The sequence below is a fragment of the Mesoplodon mirus genome, assembly GCF_964341445.2.
Source record: "Mesoplodon mirus genome assembly, chromosome: 9".
NCBI lineage: Eukaryota > Metazoa > Chordata > Mammalia > Artiodactyla > Ziphiidae > Mesoplodon > Mesoplodon mirus.
Genome location: NC_138985.1, coordinates 68278217 through 68304940, shown reverse-complemented (window position 1 = coordinate 68304940; position 26724 = coordinate 68278217). Strand labels below are relative to the sequence as shown.

Here is a 26724-nt window from a genome sequence, read left to right as displayed (position 1 = left end):
CTTTAGAAGCCAGAGAAAACAAAAAAAGGTTACCCTCCTATGGAGGGTAGTATTTATATTTGCATGTGATTTGCATATAACAGCACTGCATATATAATGACTGGGTAAATTGCTTGAACTAAATTGCTTCTCTTGGTATTGTTGGATCGTATTTTCTTAATTTTTCATTTCTACTTTCTCAGCCATGGCCTCTGACAGTTCACCAGGTAGTTGTGGGTGGAAGGAGGCATATAAGAAATGGGGAGGAATTCTAGATACTTTATAGTTGGAGCTCATAGCAGTTTTCAGGCTGTCACCCACTCTGGGAAGGCTTCTCCTGGATCCCTTACATATTTCTTCCTCATTGTTACTGTTGAGTGAGGCAAGTAGGGTGCCTAGAGCACAAAATTTAAGGAGAGACTCACTCTCAGGGTTGTACAAGTGCAAGGCTGGTACCTGAGTGACCTCTAGACTCTCCTGCTGGTACCTCCCATTGGGGGAACCCAGCTGGAAACCAAAGGGCAAGGGAGTCTGGTCCATAGAGATCTGCCTACCAGGGCACAGAGCAGAGTAGAGACTGGATCTTCAGAAGCAACCGAGTAAATATCCCAATATCCAGCACAGCTATCTTGAGGAGATAAATTCAGCCTGGAAAGATGACCTGTTTTTAACAGGGGGAAATTTTCTTCATGTTCTTGGAAGTCCCTTAAACTCCATGCCTTTCAGAAACCATACTGTATGGTTTGTGATATCACATCTATCCATATCATTGAATACAGGCATTTATCATGAATACAGGCATTTATCATGGATAGGAGTTGTATTAGTTTTCTATTGCTATTGTACAAATTTGCACAAATTTAGTGGCTTAAACAACACAGATTTATTATTTCACAGTTCTGGAGGTCAGAAGTCCAACACCGGTCTCACTGGCCTAAAATCAAGGTGTCAGCAAGGCTGTGGTCCTTCTGGAGGCTCCAGGGGAGAATGCATGTCCTTGCCTTTTGCAGTTTCTATAGAGGCTGCTGGCATTCCTTGGCTCATGGCTCCTTTCCCCAAAGAAGCATGGCTCATGGCTCCTTTTCTCCAAAGTGATATGTTGTCCCATCAGTGAGTTGAATCCTTCTCACATTGCATCACTCTGGCCGACTCCATACTCATATCACCTTCTGTGCCTCTTGTCTTTTGCCTCCTTCTTCATTTAAGGACCCTTGGGATTACTTTGGGCCCACCTGGATAATCCAGGATACTCTCCCTGTTTTAATGTCATTTGACTAGCAACCTTAATTCCATCTGCAACCTTAATACCCCTTTACCACGTAGCTTAACATATTCACACATTCTGGGGTTTGGGATGTGACATCTTTGGAGGCCATTATTCTGTGCAAAATGGATACTTGAAAATTTTACCTGGATTAGTGATTTGCAGTATGTTCTCTCTCAGTGATCCTCACATTTTATTGTACTTAGGAATGATCTTCACGTTCCCCCAGAGATTCTGACTTGTAAACTGGGAGAGGCCAGCAAGTTGTAGAATTAGCAGGTGGACCACACTTGAGAAACCATCACTGTAGCCTACAGGCTACCACCCTGGGTTCAATGCTCCTGGCCCCAAAGTGGCCCACACTCCTTTTATTGGAAACACCTAGAGCAGGCAAACCCTGATAGAGGTGATATGTTGTCCCACGCATCCGCCTAGGATGAGGGCTAGAATGGAGGATTGAGGCGGTGAGTGCAGCTTGTGGGGTCAGCACTCCTAATCCTGCTTGGTATTCCTCTAAGTCCTGCCGGGCTCCACACCTCCGCTGCACCCTCTGCCTCTCCCACCTCCACCCCAGCCCTGCCAAACCTGATTCCTTACTCTCTCTTCTGCTTCGGTGGCTGGTTATGATACCAGTAAGTTCCCCATTGACTTCTACATGGTGGCTTTTTTTTTAGTAATGATCCAGATTTGTGAAAACAGCAATTAATGTTGAGGGAAGTGATCAAATGAAAACCAAACAAAGACCCAGTCTTTTCCTTTTTAGGTTGCCTCTGAGAGGTGAACAGCTTTACCTAGGACATTGGTGATTCTCTGGGACTATAAAGCTAGTCAGGGAAGTGGGCTTAGGGTCTGCTATACCCACTCCTGGTTTCCAGACTGAAACCCCCGGCAGTAAACAATAACTGTGCTATTGGGGCCCCCCTTTTAATTAAATGAAGACCTACCTATGCACCCCCTGACCAGATTATGTTCTTTTGGGCCCAGAATTATAGCCCTAAATACATTCTAAGATGATCCCAGAAGACATAAAAACAACACCACCACAGTAGGAAAGAAGATGCTTAAACACATAGTATTCTGTTGGAAGTGATAGACTGAGCTTCAGGAAGAGGCAGAGATGAAAAGATGGCACCATTGACAGCTGTCACCACAGACGGTACTAGGTGTCACCACATGGCAGCTGGGATAGATTTTTCCAAGACCTCTTTACAGGGGAGCCCACACGCACAGTCAGGTCTCCGAGGCCTCAAGGCAACCATTCCTGCCAAGCCAGTCAGGCTGTAAATTATGGATCAGGCAAGTTTAGGCGAAGGAGATAAAGCATGCGAGAAGGAGAAGCAGTGGTCACCGAGATGGGAGAGAGTTCCTTTCATTTGGCAGAAATACTAGTTTGTTTCCTGTCACAGGGAAGCAGTTGATATGATCATCAGGAGAGAAGTGACCCCTTAAAAAAACTGAAGGTAGAGAAAATGAAAAACCCAGGAAGGATGCCACACTTGTAATTTCCTCTGAGTATTTTTTTGGACTGCTGTTTCTGAAATTAATTTTCTTTTCCTGTTATTTCTGTGAAGCTCCCCTGTTATATATACAAATCAGTGCATAATGGTTTCCAGAACTTGAAATCGGTGTGCAGTTAGGGAAGCAATCTACAAGAGAAATTAATAGGCACTTTGCATGGAATAAAAAGTACAATGAAGGGCTTCCCTGGTGGCTCAGTGGTTAAGAATCCGCCTGTCAATGCAGGGGACACCAGTTCAATCCCTGGTTCAGGAAGATCCCACATGCCACGGAGCAACTAAGCCCATGCACCACAACTACTGAGCCTGCGCTCTAGAGCCCACGAGCCACAACTACTGAAGCCCGCATGCCTAGAGCCCATGCTCTGCAACAAGAGAAGTCACCGCAATGAGAAGCCCACGCACCGCAATGAAAAGTAGCCCCTGCTCGCCACAACTAGAGAAAGCCCGCGTGCAGCAACAAAGACCTAACTCAGCCAAAGATAAATAAATAAATTTATTTTAAAAAAGTACAGGGCTTCCCTGGTGGTGCAGTGGTTGGGTGTCTGCCTGCTGATGCAGGGGACACGGGTTCGTGCCCCGGTCCGGGAGGATCCCACGTGCCGCGGAGTGGCTGGGCCCATGAGCCATGGCCGCTGAGCCTGCGTGTCCGGAGCCTGTGCTCTGCAGCGAGAGAGGCCACAACAGTGAGAGGCCTGCGTACCGCAAAAAAAAAAAAAAAGTACAGTGAAGCCAATAAAAATGTTAACAATTAAAATAGCTGTTCTTAACTGAACGTTGACTATGTGCTAATAAAGCACTGTGCATTTTCTTCTTAAGACCTTACTAAAACCACATGAGGAGGGAATTATTGTCCTCATTTTACAGATGAAGAGGATTACAGATTAGATAATTAGCCCCAAGTTACTCAACTAGAAATGGGCAGAATTAGATTTTAAAATGAGGTCTCTGGTGGAGAAATCTTTGCTCTTGATCATCCCATGTTGATCCTGAGAAAACTAGTCATGAAAGGCAATAGATTACAGCCGTGAAAAGTATAGCTCTTGAGTTAGGCTTGGATAAAACCTTGGCTCCACTCCTTATACCAAATGTGACCTTCCTTGGGCACATTCTTCACTTCTCTGAGCATTGGCTTCCTTGTTTTAAAATGAGAATCAAAATACCTACTGTACAATGGCTTTGAGAGAAATGAGATAATATGATAAAGTCTCAGAATGGTGTCTGATACATAGTAAGTTGAGTTGCTCTTAGATACATAGTAAGTAGAGTGGCTGTTATTATGTCATTATTATCATCATCATCATCATTATTGTTAGTTTTCCTCGTATTAACACAAATACTCTACAGAACAAAATCAGACACAGTTGGGGAGTTTAAAGAAGGCAAGAGATAAGGAGCAATTCCAAATTGGAAGGAGTTGGATGCCAGCCAAGAATGTGGATTAATTGTTACTGGGTAAGGAAATTACAAAGTGAAATTGGGATTTTTCATGTTCAAGAATATAAAAAGGCATATGGATTATTATTTTTTGATATTAGCATCCTTTTCATTGGAAAAAGATATCCAGCATTGAACTTTGTTTCATAGATATAGGAATAGAGGTAATTTATTGGATGCATTTAGCTAAAACCTGTAGATTATTCAACTGTCATAGAGTCAAAATCTGAGATGTTGAGAGTTGGGCCTAAGCCCCTTTACTCAGGGCCCCATCTTGCTCCTTGAACCGAGGACAGTGGCTGGGATTCCTGGAATCTGACTATTGGGTGGTTGAGAAAGGTAAGGTCCGTATCATACGGAGGAGTCAGCAAGGCCAGAATAGGCTGAGGCATGGGAGGCATCTGGAGGCAACATTTGAGGTGCTCCCTCCCTCTCGGGATCAGGCAGGTGCTGACCCTGCTTAACCAGACACCAGGAAAAGCAAGAGAGCACAGGGATTAGGCGAACACAGTCCAGGTCCACAAATGCACAGTGCGGTGCAGGGACAGTGAGCCACTCTGATGCTCATGGCCAAAGCAGAAGGTATTCTCTCTGGGAACAGGAGAGCGGGTCCCCAAGGGTCCCTGGAAGCCAGTAGGAAAGCCCACCCAGGGAGTGCAGACATGGAATCGGGCTCCACGGGGCCTCTGCACAAACTCAGTTCACTCCCTCCTCTGGGTGTCTGGACTGCTTCAGTAACAGTCAGGGTGGTAGAGAGCAGTAGCTCCCAAATTTGCTATAGCTCGTCAGACATACCTGTGGGGCTTTACAAATATGATAGATTCCCCAGCTCAGTGTGTGGCCCCTCCCAGCAGAGATTCTGATTCATTTGATCTGGAGAGGGCCCAGGGATCAGTATTTCTATCAAGCTCCACGGTGATTCCAGCGCAGTTGTCAGTGCCCTTGAATTTGGGAAGAGAGAACTAGAGGTCAAGAAACTGGGATTCTAGTTGCAGGTCTGCGGTTCCTCACTGTACAACTTGGGACAGGGCATTTATACTCTCTGAGCCCCCATTTTCTCATAGAGAAATAAAGATGTTAAAGTTGATTCCTAAGGTCCCTTCCCAGTCTTACATTCTATGGTATCTATAGTTTTAGTCGGCTTGCCTACAAAACATCCCTAAATGTGCAACCAAAGTTATAAAAGCATCCGAGAACTCTGGTTTGTGAATGAACTCTTGAATTTGTGGCCTCTGTGGTAACTGGCCTTCAAGAGAGTACCCAGTGATCTTCATTTCTTGGTATGTGTTCTCCTGTGGAGTCCCCTTCCATACTGAATCAAGGCTCGCCTTAGTGACCCACACATTAATAGCAGAAATGATGATGTGTGACTTCCAAGCCTGGACCATTAAGAACAATGCTGCTTCTGCCTTGGTGTTTTGGACCACTCACTCTGAGGGAAGCCAGATGCCATGCTGGAAGGATGCTAAAACAGCGATATGGACAAACTCTATTGGAGAGGAAGTGAGGCCTCCACCCTCCAGTCAACATTGGAGTCAGGCCTTCAGACAACTTGCAGCCCCGGCTGATATCTTGACTACAACCTCATGAGAGACCCTGAGCCATAACTGTCCAGCCAGATAGCCCCAAATTCCTGTCCCACAGAAAGCAAGAGAGATAATAAGTGATTATTATTGTCTTCAGCCCCTAAATTTTAGAGACGTGTTATACAGCATTAGATAGCTCATAGAGCCTCTTGTCATGTACTTTTGGGCGATGTTTGTGATACCTTGTGACATAAAGAACTTCTGGAGTGGTGACCACTGTACCAGTTTTTTTGGTTTTGTGTATGTGTATGTGTGTGTGCGCTTTTGTGTTTTTTGTACAGTTTTTTTTGTTTTTTGCCTGTCGGCTCCAATTCTACCCTCTTACCTACTCCACAATACTAGAGTTTTAAACATTTTTCCTATTCAGCAAACACGATATTTTTTTTGAAGACAAAAGCAAATCTATTTACATATTAAATCATAATATAAAAGCAAGAATACAAATGCTATCAAAATGTTCACAATGATTTTAGGCTAGGAGGATTAAAACAACTCGTTTTTTCTGTCTGTTTTATGCTTTCCAGATTGGTTTCAAACAACTTTATTAAACACACTAGGTTCCCTATGGACTATTTCCTGCATTTTTTCTCTAGTGTAATCTCCAAATGTATTTTCTTATACTCCCTATGTTCAAATAATAACTGATCAACTTAACATGTATTGAATTTTCAGTGAACACGATATTAAGCTTTGTCAGTAGAGGGTGCTGGAGGGACATTGCAGGAGGAAGTTGGCTTCTTTTCCTGGCCCTTTGTCCTGTTTTGCTTTCTCTTGGCCCTGCTGCACAGTCTGTCAGCAGTGAGTGTGGAGGGACAGCCAGTGGCGCTCTGCCTTAGCTGGGCACCCAGACCGCGAAGACCCTCAGCAAGCTTACAGTCTGGACTCTGTCCCAGTGACCACCTGACTATGGCCCTCGCAACATAGACACCATTCATCCCAGGTCTTGCCAGCGAGCAGGCTTCCTACAGCCCAGCTTTCTCTGGCACCCTCTCACCAGCCTGGACCACCTGCGTCCCGGAGAGTGGCTTCCCACAGCCCTCCTGACGTGGACACCGTGCACTCCTGGTTGTGTGCCTTCCTTCAAGCAAGGAGGCTCCCAACATCCTGACTTCCTCTGCACTCCCGGCCCTGCCACCACAGCCCACTGTCCAGGAGGCCTTTCCTACTTGCCCAGGGGTTGTTGGCTAGCTTTGCCTGGGCACCTCAGTGAACTTCTCAGCTACCCAACAAGGTCTGGACCGTAGCCTTGGGGAGGGCCGCGCCCCACCTTATGAGTTTGTCCATCCGTGGACATTCTCCCTAAGCCCAGGATACGCTTTAGAGTTCTCTTTATATATTTATGGTTATGCTCCCATTATAATGAATACCCCTTTATGTTAAAATCTCCCTGTTCCTTTGTGAACACAGGAAGCCTGCCTAGCATGCAGGCATTTGGCGAACACTGAGGAAGTGGCTCAGGGGGAAGCAGACCCCTCTGGCATTCTGCCCCTACTCTTGCCCTGGGCTGGATATGATACTCATGGCTGATGGCGGCCAGGGCAAACACTAGAACTTGTAACAGAATTGAAGGTCAGTGTTTCCAGGTTGAAAAAATAGTAGTTAAAAAAATAGAAAAATTACTGTGTGTTTGCTGAGAAGGCGTCAGGAGCCAGGGTAGCCAGTCTTTCTGTCTCAGCCTTATTCTATCAAGACCAGTGGATCACTCATCTGTGCTTCGTGGCAGATCACCTTTGCTTTGCTTCTACAGGCATTTGGCAGAAGATGGCTGCCCTACAGTTTCCAAGCCTATCTGTCCTTGGATTGTGCAATCAACAGAGATTAACTAGCACTTCTCCTGGGGGCAAAGTGTGATTGGCCCAGTTTGGGTCAGGTGTTCTTTCTTGGTCCAGTCAGCTGAGGCTGAGGTTGCTAGGTCATGTGATAATAAACATGGCTAATGGGCTCTTTCCATTGGTGAATGGAGAGTCAATTCTTAGAGAAGGGAATGTGGTCTGGACAGATCTCTTAAAATATGTCTACCACGGATGGCTACAAATCCACTAGTAACAGTAAAGATGTGGAGGTCACAGACATTTATCTTCTTAACTTTCACTGTTTATCTTCTCTTTGCTATGTACTAATGGCATCAGAGACCTAGAAAAGTAGAAGGTAGGTGGAGTGAGACAAATCAAAAAGAAAGTAGCTTAAAAAGATAAATTACAGATTATCCCATCCATAGATATATTCAGTCTTTGAAGAAACCTTTGCATGCCTGATTCCCTTTGAGAAATGAAATTTTAACATGGAGAAGAAAGCAACCTTTTCAGCAATTTCTTTCTATGCATTAAGAAAGGAAAGTCAGGCCTTTTCTCTAACACCCTCCCCCCATTCCTTCTAATGTCCAACTTTCTTAAAGGAGGCACAGAGAAGCCAGAATTACCTCATGAAGGAATGAGAGCCAGGTAGAAAGGTTAACGAGGAGAAAGGTAAAGAGAATTCTAGTGGGATGTGAGTTGGCTCAAATTAATGAGTGCAGTGGCAATAATCATTGTATAGGAAGTTTTAAGTGAGTGGTCGAAACCAACCACTGTAAGTAAAATTCCCCTGAAAAGCACTGAATGTCTTAAGCAAGTTGTTTGCATGTGTTGGGAGTATGTATGTAGAATTTAAATGTTATTAGGGAGACTTCTCTGGTGGTGCAGAGGTTAAGAATCCACCTGCCAATGCAGGGGACACGGGTTCGATCCCTGGTCCGGGAAGATCCCACATGCTGTGGAGCAGCCAAGCCCGTGCACCACAACTACTGAGCCCGCATGCCACAACTACTGAAGCCCACGTGCCTAGAGCCCGTGGTCTGCAACAATAGAAGCCACTGCAATGGGAAGCCCATGCACCGCAACGAAGAGTAGACCCTGCTCGACGCAACTAGAGAAAGCCCGCGTGCAGCAATGAAGACTGAAGACAACCAAAAATAAATAAACTAATTTTAAAATACTATTTAAAAATGTTGTTAGGTACCTAGTTAACAATTCTAGGCACAAAACCAATTGCTTTAAGTAAAAAGCTTTGTCTTGATTAATACCATTAGTGTAGCAGCTGAACTGGGATCTGTGTGGCAAAATGGGGGTCCATTCAAACATACTTGGGGGAATTTCAAGACATTTACTTGGAGTACTAATGACTTCCATTATGACAGAACACATTACTTAAACCAAAAATGATCAGCCTCTGCATATAGAAGTGTGAAGGGAGCCTTAATTAATTTACTAATTGCACTTCTTATTTTAAGTGGTACATTGATTTGGGTCTATAGTGGTTAAGTTGCTGTTTTCTCTTACAAAGTGTGGTGTTCCTTGTTGGGGATTCAGGAAGAGGGTGGCTAGAATATGTACCCAGCCCTAGGCATTGGCAGAAAATATTGCCCCCATACTTGTTGGGTACCTAAGATTCCCTAGAGTTACTCCAGCAAGTCCTCTGTGTAAAATACAATGTTGTTACCTGAGAGTACTGAAATCGGCAAATCTTTAGTGCTCCCCTGGCCCCGATGTATGAATGTACTACTTCAGTGATTATGTGTAAGGCCTGAGTAGAAGGTTATCTCTACCACGTGATGTAGAGGAGGGCCTGGGAGGACGGAATGAAGATGGGTATGGTTTGATGGGGAGCAGGGATGAAAAGGAAGACTCAGAACATAAGGGGATGCTACCCACGTGGGAAGCAGTAGGGCAGGAGGGTTGAGTACTGGTTTCATTTCATTAGAGTTCCCATATAGAGTCTCCTCTACGCTCACTTAGAAGCCAGGAGAAAGGAAAAAGCTGGGTGTTTCTAATGTTAAACCAAATAAATGTTTTACTTACTTCGAATGGCAATCTATTAAGGCATACGGTAGATTTTTTCACTATCATAGTGAATAAATAATGGAATGTGCTAATGTGAGAGACTGAAATTTACTTCAGTAGGGATCTAAAAAACAATAGATAACCTGCCTCCTGGGCTGTTCCTTTAGGAACAAACCCTGAGGGAGGAATGTCCAAGTTCATGAATTGGCCACCAGGGGTCACCAGAAGAATTGAAAGGACTTCTGAGGCAAAGCCATAGTTTCTTGCTCACCAAGAAGAGGGCAGATTTGTGGGACCTGTGTGCCCACCCTTCTGTTGTTAGAAAGACTTCTCACTTAACTATTTATGATTCCTTTGTCCCTTCTTTTATATTTAGAATTTCCTTGTCCCTTCTTTTTGATCATCAGTTCTTGCTACACTAATCTGACCTATATGTCATTAGTAGAGATTTTATTTTCTTTTAAATTAAATATATAAATTTTTATCAGTAGGGGATTACTACCTTTCTGGTCTCAGCTCAAATGTTAGCCCATCACCAGAGGACTTCTTTAAGTGTTCAATCTAACGTCTCTCCATTATTCTTTCAAATCACCTGCTTATTTATTTATTACCTGTCTTCCCACCTTACCAGAAAAGTAATCCGAGCTAACACTTAAGTAGACATGTCAGGAACTGTTCAATTGCTGGGCATATATTAACTCTGAATCTGCACAGCAATCCTGTACGATAGACATTATTATTATTATTATTTTTAAGCAGAAGACACTGAGACACAGAGATGTTAAGTAACTTGCCCAAGGTCACACAGCTCTAAAATCAAATAATTAAAATTCATACCCTGGCAGTCTGGTGCCAAAACCCATGCTCTTAATCATTAAGTATCCTTCCTGTCTATGAGTGGAGCTGGTCTGAATCCCCAGCCCTAGAATAATGCTTGTTCATGTTATATGTTAAATGAATTAATACATTGTTGTAAATTCAGAGTGTCGGACTATTCAGCCAAATGGTAATATGTACTGATACGAAGAAATTTCCACAACATGTTGTTAAGTGAATACAGCAAATACAGAATATTATGTATAGACTGATTCTATTTTTTTAAAAAAAGTGCTTATGTATATCGCATATGTAACATCTATAAGATACGTGTATATGTACATGTGGGGAGGTGAGGTGGGGTATAGAGAAAAATCTGGAAGACTAAATATTTCTATGATCATCTCTAGGGAATAGGATTGGTGGGGCAAGGGGGACTTTTTTATACCCTCTTTGGAAAAAAATTAAGAATAAGTACTTTCTTTATAATATGAAAAGCTTTAAGTAAAAATTTTTAAAATTTTGACAAAAATAAACACATTCTCTCTCTTATTTCATACACTCTTGAATTATAGTTTCAAAATAATAAGTACTTTAAAAGTCCTGAATTTTGTAAATCTGTAAATGAAGTAAAGCAGTTGTTTCTTATTTCATTTGATCCTAAGTTTTGCAGTGTGGCTTTGTTCAGGGTGTCTTCATTTACTTTTATTCTTTCCTAAATGGGGGGTAGCGAGTGGGAGAAGGGTTTCATTCTCCCAACTGAGAGCTGAATATATCACCCAAGGAATTATCACATAATAACTTTATGCCATTCTGATTGACATAATTATTGTTATATGTCATGACATTGTGATGTCATAGCATATTACAGAAGTCCGCAGGCTGTGTTATAACTAACTCCAGGGCTTTTTGCGATGTACATGTGAACCTTTCTTTTCCAGCATCTGACTTTTGCATTTCGTTCCAGATAAGGGTAGTATTAGTTCACGGGTTGGTTGGCTTATCAGAGTAAGAAGATGTGTGCGTGGAGTTTTCTTTTAAAAAATGAGCTTCTTCAGAGGTTGTTGAGCTCAGTCACCTCCTTCAGGAAAGTAAATTTGAGGAGCAGGGTCAGCTGAGGTTGGAGGTGTGTGTGCAGATCTCCTATTATTTAAGCATTCCAAGAATGCAGTGTCCTGTGCTTCAAAGTTGCATAATAAAGCTGTTTGGCACTGAGGTGTTGGACTTGACTTTGTAGTGTGGCCTCTCAGGGTCAGCCTATTTTTCTGAGAGCCCGGAGGTCCCATCAGTGTGCCAGGTCACAGGAAGGGACATGAAAAGCAGGGGAGGATAGGGTGGAGATCAGAGGGCCCTCGGCATCCAAGAGGGCAAACTCTCCATCACCCTCACAGATTTTCAGCCCTGCCTGTACATTTAACCACTTTTAAAACAGAGCTTTTAAAACAGACTGATGCCTGCCTCACCCCAGAGCAGTTGAATTGGAATTGCTGGGATTTGGGCCTAAGCAGTAGTTTTTTTATAAAAAGCTCTCCAAGTTATTTTAATGAGTGGCCAAGGTTGAGAACCACTGGCTCATGGGTAGCTCTCCAGGGCTTCTAGAAGCTCATGTGCACGATAGGAAGGAAGTGGGGGGCTGGAGGTCCGCTGGAATGGATGGACTCACAGTATCTCACACGCCCGGGAGGCTGGAACTACTTCCATCTAGATTCCATCCTGTCTCCATCTCTAATACTCTCCTACTGCTGAGTGAATACAAGTGGAAGGTGGTCCTGGGGAGTGATATTGAATAGCAAGATAGCGGATTGGAGGGGAGATAAAAATCACTTGTTCAAACAAAACACACAGTTGGGGCCAGGCAGTCTAGGGCAGAGGTGGTTATATTTATTCAGCACAGTAGACTTGACAATATCATTTCATGATACATTTTCTCATTAGGGCCCTTGGGCAAGCCTGTGAGGTGAGCATTTATTGCCCTTTGATGGATGCGGCAGCAGAGGGCTGGAAGAATCTGAGGCCCAGGATTACGCAGCTATCACGTGGCCAAGTAGTTCCAGGGTCACTCTGCTTCCCTACAGTGGCTTTAAAAGTCCAGCTTTGATGTTAATTTTTTCTGCTTCAACTTATAAGTTCCTGCTTCTCTTGAATTCTTTATAGACATTTGTAACACTTGAGGCAAGAGAACCAACTAGCGAAAAACTGACCAGGGAAGATGTCCAAAGGAGCAAGAAAAAAAAGCAAACAACCCACTTTTCCTATTCTCTCATTTATAGATGGTTTACATGAAAACTGTCTATAAATTCCTAGTATTTTTCTGTTATATTGAGTTGGCCAAAAATTCCTTCGGGTTTTTCCATAAGATGGTACAGAAAAACCCGAACGAACTCTTTTGGCCAACCCAGTAGCAATAGCTAACATCTGTAGAACATGCACTATATGCCACTCACTGGGTTTTATGAAAATTTATTTATTTAGTCCTCTGAACCACCACATGGCATAGGTACTATTAATGATCCCCATTTTACAGGTGGGGAAACTGAGGTCTACAGGACTTAGGCAACTTGCCTAAAGTCGCACAGCTAGTGGCCCAGATTGGAATCCAGTTTGGGACAAGAGCTCACAAGACTTATCCATTACACTGTGCTGACTCTTGGAGGTACAGCCCTGATCTGAGTTCCCAGTCTGACACTGGGCTCCTACCTTTTCTACCTGCTTCCTTAGTTATAATAATCATTCGTGCTTAATGCGCTTTTTATCATGCATTAGGTTTTGCTCCAAGGGCTTTACAAATATTATATTATCTCATTTAATTCCTTAACACTGGAGAGTGGATCCCAGGTGGCCCCTCCTAGCGAGGCTCTTCTCCAGCTCACAGCTGTTCTGACCGCTGCCACTCTTTCAGCCCACTCCTTGGCCCCTTCCCAAAGCTGCCAAAGGTCTCTGTAGATATTTGGTGACTAGATAAGAGAAATCCCTCTGTCCCTGCTGTTTTCATGGTTAGAACCCTGTAAGATCAGCTCTTCTTCCAGCTTCTTGGCTGTGGGTTCCAGATCCCCTCCCCTTGCATTCATCTTGCCTTCTGCCCACAGCCTCCTCACATCATCCAGGTGGAAGAGCCAATCCACGTTGACCTTCTAATGCAACACTGATTTGTCTCTGGGTGACTGGGCTAAGTAAGAGGTTGCAGGATTTCATTCTGGGCTGAAGCAGTAGGATCCTTTCTTGCCAGACCTGACTGACTGCACATCAGATGAGCCATGACATCAAATGAGGACTCACTATCAGGTTCTGCTTTGAGCCTTGTGGAGACCAAGTGGAGCTTCTTTCAGATTGCTCCTAAGGCTTCATGTAGGGCCAGGCAACCTCCATGCTCACTGCTCTCCCACCCAGTTCTTCTCTGTCTTGAGGATTTCTTCCATCTACAGCATCGTTCCCTGGCTCTCCTTGTGGCTGGATCCTTCTCAGCTTCCATGTCTCAGTTTCACTCTCAGGATCTCACTGAGAACTTCCCTGATCACTGTGTCCAAAGGAAATGCCTCCTTCTTTGCCCTCACTCGCTCTTTTAACATCACCCTTAATTATTTCCTCTCCACGCTCCTTTTTTTTTTTTTTTTTTTTTTTTTTGCGGTACGCGGGCCTCTCACTGTTGCGGCCTCTCCCGTTGCAGAGCGCAGGCTCCGGACGCGCAGGCTCAGCGGCCATGGCTCACGGGCCCAGCCGCTCCGCGGCATGTGGGATCCTCCCGGACCGGGGCACGAACCCGTGTCCCCTGCATCGGCAGGCGGACTCCAACCCACTGCGCCACCAGGGAAGCCCCCCTCTCCACCCTCTTTAATCCTCATATTTATTCATTTATTTACTGTCAGTATTTCCAATGAAATGTAAACTTCAAGAGGGCAAGGAATTGTCTTTTTCACTCACTGCTCTGCTAGGACCTGCTCCTGGCATGGTGCTGACCCCTGCGAGGTGCTGCGTGAAAGAAGTAAAGACCACTCTGTCGTCAGGGGTGAGGGTGTTGACCACTACCAGTGGCTCATTTCCAGCATCCCAACCCTGCCAGTGACCTTTCCTTATTTACATCAGCCACATCTCCTAAATAAATCCATACCTTGTTCAGGGTTTTGTTGCTATTGTTTGCATGGACTAGATGCCTCAGGGCCTGTCTCTGTTCTTCTCAGTTTCATCATGTTGAATGAAGTTCCTGTTATCCCTGTGGGCACCTTCTCTGTAAATAAAATCAGAAAGGCAATTTGGGCTCTCAGTGAAAGGGGAAAATTGCCACTGAGGAGGATGGATTCTTTGTTGTGCCTCTTTGGGAATATGTTGGTCAAATGGAAGAGTCCCCAGAAAGTTTAAAGAGCTTTAAAAAAATCTAACAGTGCCCTAGGCAGTACGCTGGGTGTCTAGGGGCACACAAAGGCTAAGCATCTACAATCTGTGGCTTTTCTGGCTATTAGTGAGAAAAGACTTAACTGCACAAGATAGATACCGGCATATGAAACAAATACTAAATCAAAACAACAAGAGATGACAGTGGAGAGTGGTCACTGGGGTCTGGGAAGGCTCGATGAGACTTAGATGAGTCAAGGCTGTGAAAGACAGAGGATTGGGGTAAATTGGCTTGGATGTATTCTGCAGCCTTAGCACTCTATGTAGTCACTGGGTTCTTTGTCCCTTCTAGATAGAGCCATGGAATGCTCCAGTTGTCCTCTGGCTGCAGGGTGGGCCGGGAGGCTCATCTATGTTTGGACTCTTTGTGGAACACGGACCTTATATTGTCACAAGGAACATGACCGGTAAGTGCTGCTTGGACTCTGTTTTCCCATGGAGAGTTCTTCATTTGAACCTTATATCTGCTCTAGAAATAACTTAGTGAATCACTAGTAATAGCTTTACAGTTCCAGATTATAAAAACATAACTTTCTGGCAATGTTTGTCCAAGAAGGAAGAGCCACCAAGGTGCATGTCCTGGCTGGGCTGCTTTCTCCCTTAAAATTTGGGTGAAAGGTTCCAGGCTTTGTTCTGCCAGTCTGCTGCTTACTCAAGCAATCCGGGCTTATGAAAACAGTTGGTATTTATTACTATTTGGGTAAGCCCTTTTGCGTAGGACAAATGGGTGGAATTATATCCCTAGTTATTCACATGAACTGAACACTGTACTGTTCAGTCACATGAATGATCGGATATCTTGGAAGCAAGATACTGAGGGCTGGGGCTGGCATGAAGGAAGGAATGGAGAAGGAACCACATCCAGCTCTAACCCAGGTTTACCTCCATCTCATTTTTTTGGTGGGGAGGGGAGACTGTTTACTTTCCCTGGGTCAGAATTTGGAGGGTGAACCAGTTTGTGACTCAGTATATTCATGTACACAATTCTGTTGAAGTTGTGGTTTTCTTCAGCATTGGATGGGAGGAAGCAGATTCTGCGGAATTGGACGTTAAGGATGATTTCACCCAATTGGACAGATGGGTTTATTGCATCCCTGGTTGATGGGTGTTTCTGCATGAACCAGTTGCATGGAGTTTTGTTTCCAAAGTTCATCTTAGATGTAGAAACTCTCTGGTTCTGGGAAAAGTAAGGGAGAGGAGGGGAGAAGAAAAAGGCGCTGGTATCTGTGCCCTGCTATGACCGTATAATGCAACATCAGAGGGACACCAATGGTTCGCTGACCTGGAGGGGACAGGTAGGCATGTTGGGCTCCTAACCAGAGCTAGGCATTAGATGGGATGTTTTATTAATGACCCAGTCTAAAATCTCTTCTCTGCTTTACTAGTGCGTGCCAGAGACTTTCCTTGGACCACTATATTTTCCATGCTTTACATTGATAATCCAGTGAGTATCCCCAGGGTCCTGTGAAATGGGAGTGTTGGTCTCTCTTGTCTTTTTTCTTTCATTAAGTACATTTAAGAAATAGAAAAAAATACAGATTTAATTTTTTTTCTTTTTAAAATATAATTGTCTATTTAAAGAACACATTTGAAATTTAACTTTTCTAACGTGTATCATTACATCCAAATTTGGGAGTTTTACTTGCTGCCTTCTCTCTTTCCCTCATTTCTAATCTTATAAAATGTCCTGATCACTGAATTATACCATCCAGGATAAGGGATTCGTTTCTTTCTGCTGATGATATGGGTTTCGCTATATATAGTATGGGAAGTCCTAATCTTTCAAACTGAGTTCTAGATATAAAAAGTCAAAACTGGCCCCGTCACTTATCACAGTGAAAAGAATGCCTCATCTCGGGGGGAGCAAAAAAGGTGGAATTCTCCTTGGGAAGTTCTTATGAAATTAAATCCTATAAACTGCAGTATAGGAAAGTAACTTTAGGGTCAGCTTCTGCAGATTGGGAGTATCTTTTTTGTCCTCTAACTACTTCTTCTAACTTCTTTCATTTCCCAGATGGTTCAAAGATAAAACAGAAAAATAGGGAGAAAAAAGTCCAACATTCTTGCCCTCCCCCATGTTTTGTCAACCATCCTTTTTCCTAGTCTATAATACCATATTTAAATAAAAGTTTAATTAAATGTCCTGTTCTCTTGGGTGTTTGGAGAAAAAACAAAAGCAAAAATATTTACAACTGGTGTGTGTGGAGGGGGTGCATTCCTTATGTATATTATTGACCCCAAATAAGTAGTAGCTTCTTCTATTGATTTACAGCTCAGTTGTCCATGAACTTCTAGGTATAAGGAAATATTAGTTTAAAGCTAATCTTTATTTTAAAGCCCCTTGTCTGCTGAAGGTGAAAGGGCTTAGTGGCCATATTTCCCATAAATAAAGAAATGGGAAGGGCTTCCCTGGTGGCGCAGTGGTTGAGAGTCCGCCTGCCGGTGTAGGGGACACGGGTTCGTGCCCCGGTCCGGGAGGATCCCACATGCTGTGGAGCGGTAAGCCCGTGAGCCATGGCCGCTGAGCCTGCGCGTCTGGAGCCTGTGCTCCGCAACGGGAGAGGCCACAGCAGTGAGAGGCCCGCGTACCGCAAAAAAAAAAAAAAAAAAAAGAAAGAAAAAGAAATGGGAAAAAATAACTACACACACACACAGCTATCTTTTATCTCCAGCCTAAGTTCCTTCTTAGCAGGCAGAGCAGTGCACCCTCCAGGTTTCAGAGAGGAGACAACTTGCGGTCTTTTGATACTGTAGCAGGAGCCAGGAAAGGTGAATTTCTTGTTCTTAAAGCAACATCTGGCAGGGTCCCCACTGCAGGATCAGAACAGCTCAGTCACTGACTTCAGGGCAGAGCTTTGCGCTGCTATTTTATTTGGGCTTGGAGGAGGGAAGGGGGACATAGGTGACATGCAGCATCCTCCTGTGAGGATGGCTGAGTGCATATGGGTGATGGCAAAAATCTGAGGTCAAAGTCATGGCCTTTGGAATAAGATTGATTTCCTTCCCATGTGGTATCTCTCAGCAGGACATGTGTTTCTCTGTGTTTATACCTGCTTATTTATTTCACCTTCAGGTGGGCACAGGCTTCAGTTTTACTGAACATCTCCAGGGATATGCAGTGGATGAGGATGACGTGGCATGAGACTTATACAGGTAAAAGGCCCTGACTCTTTCAGCCTTCTTCAGACCAAACGTTTTTCTATTTCAACAGGACAATTCTTCCAGTAGTAGAAGTATTATTGATTGGTCTTCATAGTCCATTTCCTGAAGATCTTTTAAGAATACTTCTATGTGAGGTGTGTGTGTGCGCACACACGCACACGGCCTATTTTTTCCACTTTATTACATTATCGTTGACAAGTATGAAAGTAGAGAAAGTAGCAAGAAGAACTGACATCTTAAGGCATAATTTTAATTTTGTAAACATAGCTTCTGAAAAACAATGGAAACAGAGCAGAATTATTCAACCAAAGATGATTTTCCAACCTTTCAACTAGATGCCTAAGAGGTTTCTGCTTGCTTTCCAACATTATAGTGAACTTTGCTCTTGCCAGGAAACAACATCTCGGATGTTTGTTTGTTTTCTTTCCCAGGATTCCTCCTTTTGTGGCCTTCACAAAATGCAATTTTTTACTCTTGTGTTTCTCCTTCATGCCTTTTCCGGGCTGAAAGCTCAGCTTGTTAGCGAGTCTCTTACTTTTCCCTTCATATTACAAAATTATTCTTTTACTAAAAAAAAAAAAAAAAAAATTAAGGAAAATGTGACGTTGTAAGCCTGATCAAACAGTATATGTATAATGTCTTCCTTTCTTTTTCTTACATTCATTTTAGCTATTTTTTAGTACTTGTTTTTAAAGTAAGTGACCTTTCTTATTCGGTCACATTTTTTTTTCAGTCTGTAAATGATTAGTAGAGACCAAGTCCTGGATTCTTTCAGATCACTAGGGCACCCCTTTACGCATTGTAATAATTTACTAAAAGAATCCTAGTGGCCAGGAAGAGTTAACTAGCTCCTTTACCCTGCCCCCCACTTTTACCAAACACTCATTCTGCTAATTACTTGGTGAGCAAACCCAACCAATCCCCAAAGTGAAAGTGAATCTAATAGGAGTCAGAGTTTTTTGATCTCTGACAAAAGCTTTCCGTTTTATTCTTCTTTCTCCCCGAGGCCAATGGCTGGGAGGGGTGGGAGTGGGGGAGAGGAAGGAAGAACTTCCGGCCTCTCTCCCAGAGATTTTTCTCTCTTCTCTGCTGCCCCAGAAAATGATATGGCTGTTGTCTGTCTTGCACACTTTCATCTGCCACATGTCCCATTATTTTAACACTTTTATTCAGTTTCTAGGCGGGCTGGATAGGACCCACACTTCTGCTTCCAGATACAATGAATGGGTCCTGGGGGCAGATTAGCCAGATCCTGACAGGGGTCTCTTCCCTGCCCCCAGCTCACGCACCTCCTTTTTCCCGCCACAGACATAATCCTGCCGTCTGTCTTTTACAAGTTTACTCAAGCGCCATGTCTTTCTCATTTAGCACTGACTGTGAGCTCTCATTTTTCAGATCGGAAACCCACTTCTCCCCCATACCCTCCTACTCCAACCCTCTTTTGGCTTAAATCCAAACAACCTCAGTTGTTTAACTAGCAGACACCCTGAGGGCGGAGGGTCTGTATTAAAGAAATGCATCAGACCCTCTAAGCCAGAGCCTTGCACCGTTGCCCTTCCTTTTCTGGCTCTCTTGCCCCTCCCCCAGAGATGGTCACAGCTTCCAGTTGACCCTCTGAGTGGATATTTACTGCTGACATGTGGTTCATCTCCTCTTGCAAGACATGTAAAGAGAACCTATTTCAAAGCATCCATTGTTTATAGCTGTTTTAGTTCTTTTTGCTTCAGGCTCTTAGAACTGGAAAGTAGTTAATCAAGAGTAGTGCAGAAAACTGATTTCAGCTGTTTCCTTAATGGTTTGCACTATTTGTTTCCCTTTGTGACTACAGTCTTCTCTCCAGCTGTCCAGATGGGTGTTTGGAATAAGAAGGTCGCTTTGAAACCTATAAATTGTCTACTATTGGTTTAAAGAGTAGAACATTCTTTTTCTCCCTTTGAAAACCATCTTTCTTTTTTTTCTGAAAAGCCAATTCCTTTTCACTATTATTAGTGCACGGCTGTAAGGAGACTCCTAAAGACATTTGACATTCACATTTAGGCTGCTTTTCTTTGTGTTTGGAAGTGAAACTTTTTCACTACCAAGATGTTTAAAATTTTTTTTTTCTATTTGGAATGTGTTTAGGACCACAATGCCTCTCTGGTTTAGAAAAATATATAAATTTCCTAAAGAATAATAAATTTTCTAACTTTGGAGTAGACCAGCTGGTGCCACTCTCCCTCTACCACTATTTTTTGATTGCCTACTATGTGCCCGACATGGTTCCTGGTGCTGCTGATACAGTAGTAAGCAAGCTCCCCAGTCCCCACTCTCCCAGTGTGCCTGAAGTTACCTTCTTAGCAGCCAAACGGAAATGCTGCTATTCTATTCCACGTATTGGTTTGCATGGGAGATAGTATGTATTGCTAAACAAAGCTTCATGACAGTGTGACTTTGAAACAGGTTTCATATATTAAATTAGAACAATACTGCATGATGGGTGCAGGCCTGGCCATACGAGAAGCGGAATGAATGGATGCAGAGGATGGCTCCCCATCTGATGCAACAGAACGAAACCACCGAGATTCTTGTTGCTGTGCTTCTTTCAGCCTGTCAGCGACTAAAGCTACACCTTGTTTGGCTTTTGTTGGTACGGAGCTTCTGCTGAGATTATTTTAACCTCGGTTCTCCTGGATGTCTTGTATTTACTATGACCCTGACTTCACTAGAGCTGACCAAAGTCCAAGGCTGTCTTTGGATCTATAATGTGTTATCATTTACATCTACCTTCTCTGCCCCGAACCCATCTTCCCTTTTAAAAAAATTATCTGAGGAGTATTTTCTCCTACTCATCCACCCTTGCAATCTGTGTTTCATCCTATTGTCCTTTAATGTACCTTTCTGCCACCAGGTTAGCCTCTGACTAAAATTTGACTCAAATTGACAAGGCCTTGGCACAATGCCAGCAAGGTCGCCAAATGGACACACCTGGAAGAGGCATGCCTTGTGTGCCAGGTGGCGCTTGTGCCTGAGTAAATGCATGGAGTGCGCAGCACACACACGTGTATGTATTATGCCTTATGTATTTTGGCATTTCTACTTCTAAAATTTGCAATTTTATGTGAGCATGATTCTAGATATTTTGAAACAACCCTTCACCACATAATGGTACAGTCCTTGACGAAAACACAGTTCAATGAGCAAATGACATATGTACATGCAACTTACTAAATTTACCTGTTTCATTCTTCGTTCCCATTTAAGAAAGACCTACTAAGGCCTTGCTATGATTAGCCAAATTTTTGTTCATATCCTACTGTGAAATTAAATCTCTGTGATAGCTTCCTCAAGTGGGACCTTGCCTTGGAAACTTCAGCTAGATAATCCTGCTTTTTCAGGCTGGAAGCAGCCTGCAAGATTATCTCCTTCAGCTAAGATTGTCAGATAAAGTACAGAATGCCCAGTTAAATTTGAATTTCAGATGAACAACGAATAATGTTTTAATCTATGTATGTCGCATGAAATATTTGGAACATATTTATACTGAAACATTATTTGTTGTTTATCTGAAACTCAAATTTAATTGTACATCTTTTGTTTTTATTTGCTAAATCTAGCAGCCCTGACAATCCTCCAACAGATTCTTTAAGGAAATAAGCTTTAAGCTAAAGCACAAGGCTTAGTTCAGATTTACTATATTAAAATGTCTATTGCCATTCCAACTAGCAGGCAGAGAGAAAGACAAGCAGTTTTTAGCCTGACGGTTGGAGAGAGAAAGCTGGAGAATAAACTCCTATTTTTATCTCAGCTCTAAAGCTAGCTCATTGCCAGCACAAACATGGACGCTGTATAATGCAGCTTCCCAGATTTAGTTGCTACAAAGATTTTAGTTACTATAAATAATAAACAGAAATAAACTGAAACTCTACGGTAGAGTTTAATGGTGGGTTTTTATGGAGCCTTTGAAAATTAAGTATTTCCAGGATCACGGTGATTATAATGACCCAGTTTTGCCTCTGGGTGACCCTTGAACTTTCTCCTTCTCCTGGTTTTGCAGGGCCTCCTTGCCTTTCATGTTCACTGGCTGGTTTACGGCTTTTAGTCCCGCAGCAGGAAACTGGAACAGAAACCCTGCCTAGCTTCTCAGGCATTGCAATCTGGGTCAAAACATTCATAAAGCTTCTGAGTTTCACAAGTTTTTGTTTCCTTTCTGAAAGATTTTGTTCAAGTAGAGAATGATTCAATAATCCACCCTTTTCTTGCTTATTATAAAATAACTTCTTGAGGCTGTTTAAATCTATTTCAGCTTACCAAGGTGGCTGTTGGCATTCTTTCCTAAATGTGATTCTTTTGACCCTGGAGGCCACTGTGCATTTACTTCAATGTCTGTGACCATTTGGTGGTTTTCCCTTAGACTACAGTCATTTTACACCTTTTCTGTTCTTTGGTTATTAAAACACTGAAATGCTGGGAGCCCCCTTAGAATATAGAAATGTTCAGCTTCCCCACAGAGAGAGGTTGGTAAGCAACTAAGGTTCCCATTACCTCACCGCAACCCGAGATTAATGAGGTCATAAGGTTTGCAGAACTAACTCCACAAATTGCTAAGTAATAGGTGAAAGCCTGTAGCACTTTGCTCAAGGGTCCCCTCAACAGGTGGGTGATCCAAGTTGGTAACCCAGGGATTTGGAAACCTTCCCAGAGTGTTGATGTTCACTTGTCTCAACTTTGAGTATCACAAAGTAAGCCCACAAGTATTTTTCTAACCATCCACAGAGTATGGAGTGTTATGCACATGAGACGTTGAAAAAATGCCTACAGGAACTTATAGCATAATAGTATCTTAATTCAAATGTGAAACCTATTGTCCAAGGATGAAATTGTGTAGCATAGCATGATTCCATGTGATTTTTATTGTTGTTCTTCTTTTTGCAGTGCACTTACTCAGTTTTTCCAGTTGTTCTCTGACTATAAAGACAATGACTTTTATGCCACTGGGGAGGTGAGTTGAAGTCATGTTTTCTTGCATGCTTCCAACATCTTCAGGGCTGAAATATATTATGACACTTGTGGTTTATTCATTCAGTATATATACACACACACACATCAATATTAATTCAGACCATATAAAAAATTCTCCAATTATCCCCCAGATGTCCTCCATAACGTAGTTTTAAAAATTCAGTGCCCAATAAAGGTTCATATATCACAGCGGGTTGTCATGTCTCAGTACCATGTCTTTGTTGGTGGTGTTGTCATTTGTGATGATGATTATCCAGAGTCTAGACAAGGTGCCTTGTAGAATGTCCCATTTTCTGACTTTGTCTGACTCTTTTCCAATGCTTAGATTCACTGAAAACATTTGGCAAGAACACTACATAGAAGATGTTGTTTACTTTCTATTCTATCACATCAGAAGGCATATAACATCTTTGTTCCATTACTGGTCACTTAGTCAAGGTGGTATCTGCCAGATCTCACCATTGAAAAGGTACCATTTTCCCTTTGAAATTAATAAATAATCTGAGACCATGTGAACATCTGTTTCCCCCAACACACACACCAAATATGTCACCAAGTAGTTTTAGCATCCACTGATGATTCCTGTCTGAATCAGTTATTATACTGGGGGTTATACAATGGTGATTTTTCTGATCTATCTTGCTTTAGATATCATCTGGCATTCTTCTGTAGAGAACATCTTTCCCTCCTCCTCTTCTCTGATGTGTACTTTAAAAATATCACTGGGGGGCTTCCCTGGTGGCTCAGTGGTTGAGAGTCCGCCTGCCGATGCAGGGGACACAGGTTTGTGCCCCGGTCTGGGAAGATCCCACATGCCGCGGAGCGGCTAGGCCCGTGAGCGATGTCTGCTGAGCCTGTGCATCCGGAGCCTGTGCTCTGCAACGGGAGAGGCCACAACAGTGAGAGGCCCGCGTACCGCAAAAAAATATATATATATCACTGGGGACTCATGGATTGTTAATTCTGTTTGCTGTGTTAAATTTTATTGCTATCATTATTGTTTTTGATGCTTGTATTTTCCTATATTTGGTCAATGGGAACCCTTCAGGCTGGCTCCTGTGTCCGTTTGACACATTGTTCCCCATTTGTCCCCGTTAGCCTTTGAGCATTTCCTTGCTCTTTGGCACAAATTAGTTATAAGTTATAGGATTATCTTGTACTTTCCCTGCCCTAGCAGGGAATTAATTCTATTTTTTTCCAGGGTGATTATGTTACAATTTAATGAACAGTTCATTTGCATATGTTGGTTTCAATCTTAAGGTTTGCTTTTTTTCATCCTTTTAAATTTAAGGTTATTTTAAAAATGTATAGCAGCCAATATTTTGAGAACACAAAAGTTCTTAGGTGCTAGGAGTACAGTTGTGAACAAAACAGAAAAATTCCCTGCATTCGTACATTCCAGAGGTGAAAGCAGTGATAATGAAAGAAATAAATATGTACCAGATGGTCAGGCAGCGATATGTCTGAAAAAGCTGTCATGAAAAAGATAAGCAGGGTGAGGGCTGGAGAGTGATGGAAGTATTATTTTGGATAAGATTGTCAGAGAAAGTCTCTTCGGTAAGGAGACCAGTCTCTCAGGTAAGCAGAGCCCTGAGTGATGTAGTGGAGTGATCTCTGCAATATCTGTGGGAAGAGCTTTCCTGGAAGAAGGAACAGCAAATGTAAAGACTCTGAGGTAGGGACAGGCTTGATGCACTCAAGGAAAAGCATTGAGCCACTGTAGAAGGAGTTTAGGTGGGAGAGGCAGGCTGATCGTGTAGGGCCCTGTTGCTCATGGCCGAGTGGTTAGACTTTATTCTAAGTGTATTGGGAAACCACTGAAGGGTTCAGTGTTCCCTGAAACAGTATTTAGAATCAAATTCCATTCAGTTCAACACACATATATTGAGTATGTACTATGTCTGAGGCTTTGGACAAGTATTAGAAAGTCAATGATTAAGACATTAACTCTACTGTAAATCTGAGTCTAACCATACAGAATGAAGAGTACAGTTAGAGAAGTAGCTCTAAAGACAAATAGTATAAGGTGAGCAAATAGCTACCTCTCAATATGGGATCCTCAGGAAAAGACAAAACAGAGGAGACAACAATTAAATTGGATTTTGAAGAATAAATATGTGTGTACTAGTCAAGGCTCTTTTGCTTGCAAGTGACAGAAACCCTATTCAAAGTGTCTTAAGTGAAACAGGGGATTGAATTGTTGGCATCAGGTGTGGCTGGATCTGGTTGCTCAAACCTTATCAGGATCTTGTCTCATGTTCTCTCCATCTATTCACTTGGCTTTGCACTTCACTGATTTCATTCTCAGATAAGTTATTTTCACCTGTGCCCTTGACTCGCCAACCCACTCCAGAGCTCTAGGTATAGCCTACCAGCTCAACTTCTCTTTCCCAATAATTCCACCATATACCTGAATCTCATTATCCATTTGAATCCCATGGCCATTCTAGAACTAATAACTGGAGTTAGGGGGATGGAGGAAGTGACACTCCTGTCATTTTGGTAGCAACCCTGGAAAACACCCAGTTCACCACCAACAGAAGAGTGATCTGCTTAGTGTGTAATTCCTTGTCTTGCAAATAATGTGACAGTGTTGTTAACCATCATGTTGAACTTTCAGCAAAGCTACCAAATTCCAAATGAAAAATTTGACTTGTCTATTTCATGTCCGCCTGGTGGTTTCATGCATGTAGCTTCTGAATGTGTGTAACAAAGGACAATTTTCTTTTTATATTCTCTGGTGCCAGGATGAATACTTTTAAGGAAACCTGTGCCTTCCAAGTGATGAAGGAAGATGGGAATGAGGGCAGGCAGAGCCTGGGATGGAGATGCCCTTGCCAGGCAGCAGCATCTTCACGAGAACCACACCAGATACATTAAATCTGGGGGCACATCTTTTTCTAAAAGAGCACTAAATAATGCCTTGATGGTTTATTATTGGCAGAATGCTGTGTTCCTCTAGTCTACTTTGTTCCACCTGGTCTTCTGTTTTAAGGCTAGGAGGCAGAATGGAGAAGTGGAAGGAATTCTGGATTAATAATCAGGAGACCTGAGGTTCATTGCTGGCTTTGCCTCTCTGGATGATTCCAGACAAGTTCTGTAACCTCTCTGGGCCTCTGCTTTTCATCTTACAATCAGAAGGGTTGGTTTTTAAATTAGATCACTTCCGGGGATATTTTACTTTACTGGATACTCAACTGTAGTTACCTAGATGTACTCTTGAAGCATCTGTATACAATTGCAGTTTTAACATAATACCAACCCACCCTCCCTGTGTCTGCCACCAAAAAAAATGTTGTAATAGATTTTTCAAGAAAGAGAAATCTTTTCTCTTGTGAACTCTTTAATTTCCTGAACAAATAATGCTGCTAGATTTGTAGAATTGTTCTTGGAAAACAAATGCATAAACTCAGAAATGGTTTTCTGCTTTTGATTGCAAAGGTACTAGACCTAAATATCCTCCACATTTGTGTGCTATGAATGAGGGTAGCCTGTTGCTCAGAGGGGCTGGAACAGCTGTTCAGCACCCTAACTTTGGTGTAGGGGAGTCTGGAAGTAATAACAGTACCTACTGCATGGGGTTGTTTTGAGCATTTAATTAGATAATCCTCCTCAAATATTTAGCAGAGTGACTGGCTGTGGTGAGTACCCAGCATATGATGACTATTATTACCATTCATGTTGAAAAGCTGGATTAAAATGTTATGGCTCCAAAGCATATGGCCTAATGCATGTAAACGGGGGCTGAGATGTTTAAAAGG

The 26724-nt window shown here is 42.8% G+C and overlaps 1 protein-coding gene across 1 annotated transcript in view; it reads left to right on the top strand.

Moving 5' to 3' along the window:
• The window catches only part of CPVL (carboxypeptidase vitellogenic like), a gene marked incomplete at both ends in the record, with an annotated part of 100275 nt that overhangs the window by 7941 nt on the left and 65610 nt on the right, over positions 1 to 26724 (top strand). The window contains 5 exon segments of the mRNA XM_082633036.1: positions 15096 to 15210; positions 16189 to 16247; positions 17877 to 17942; positions 17946 to 17956; positions 22877 to 22943. Coding sequence (XP_082489162.1) covers positions 15096 to 15210; positions 16189 to 16247; positions 17877 to 17942; positions 17946 to 17956; positions 22877 to 22943 — 318 coding nt within the window.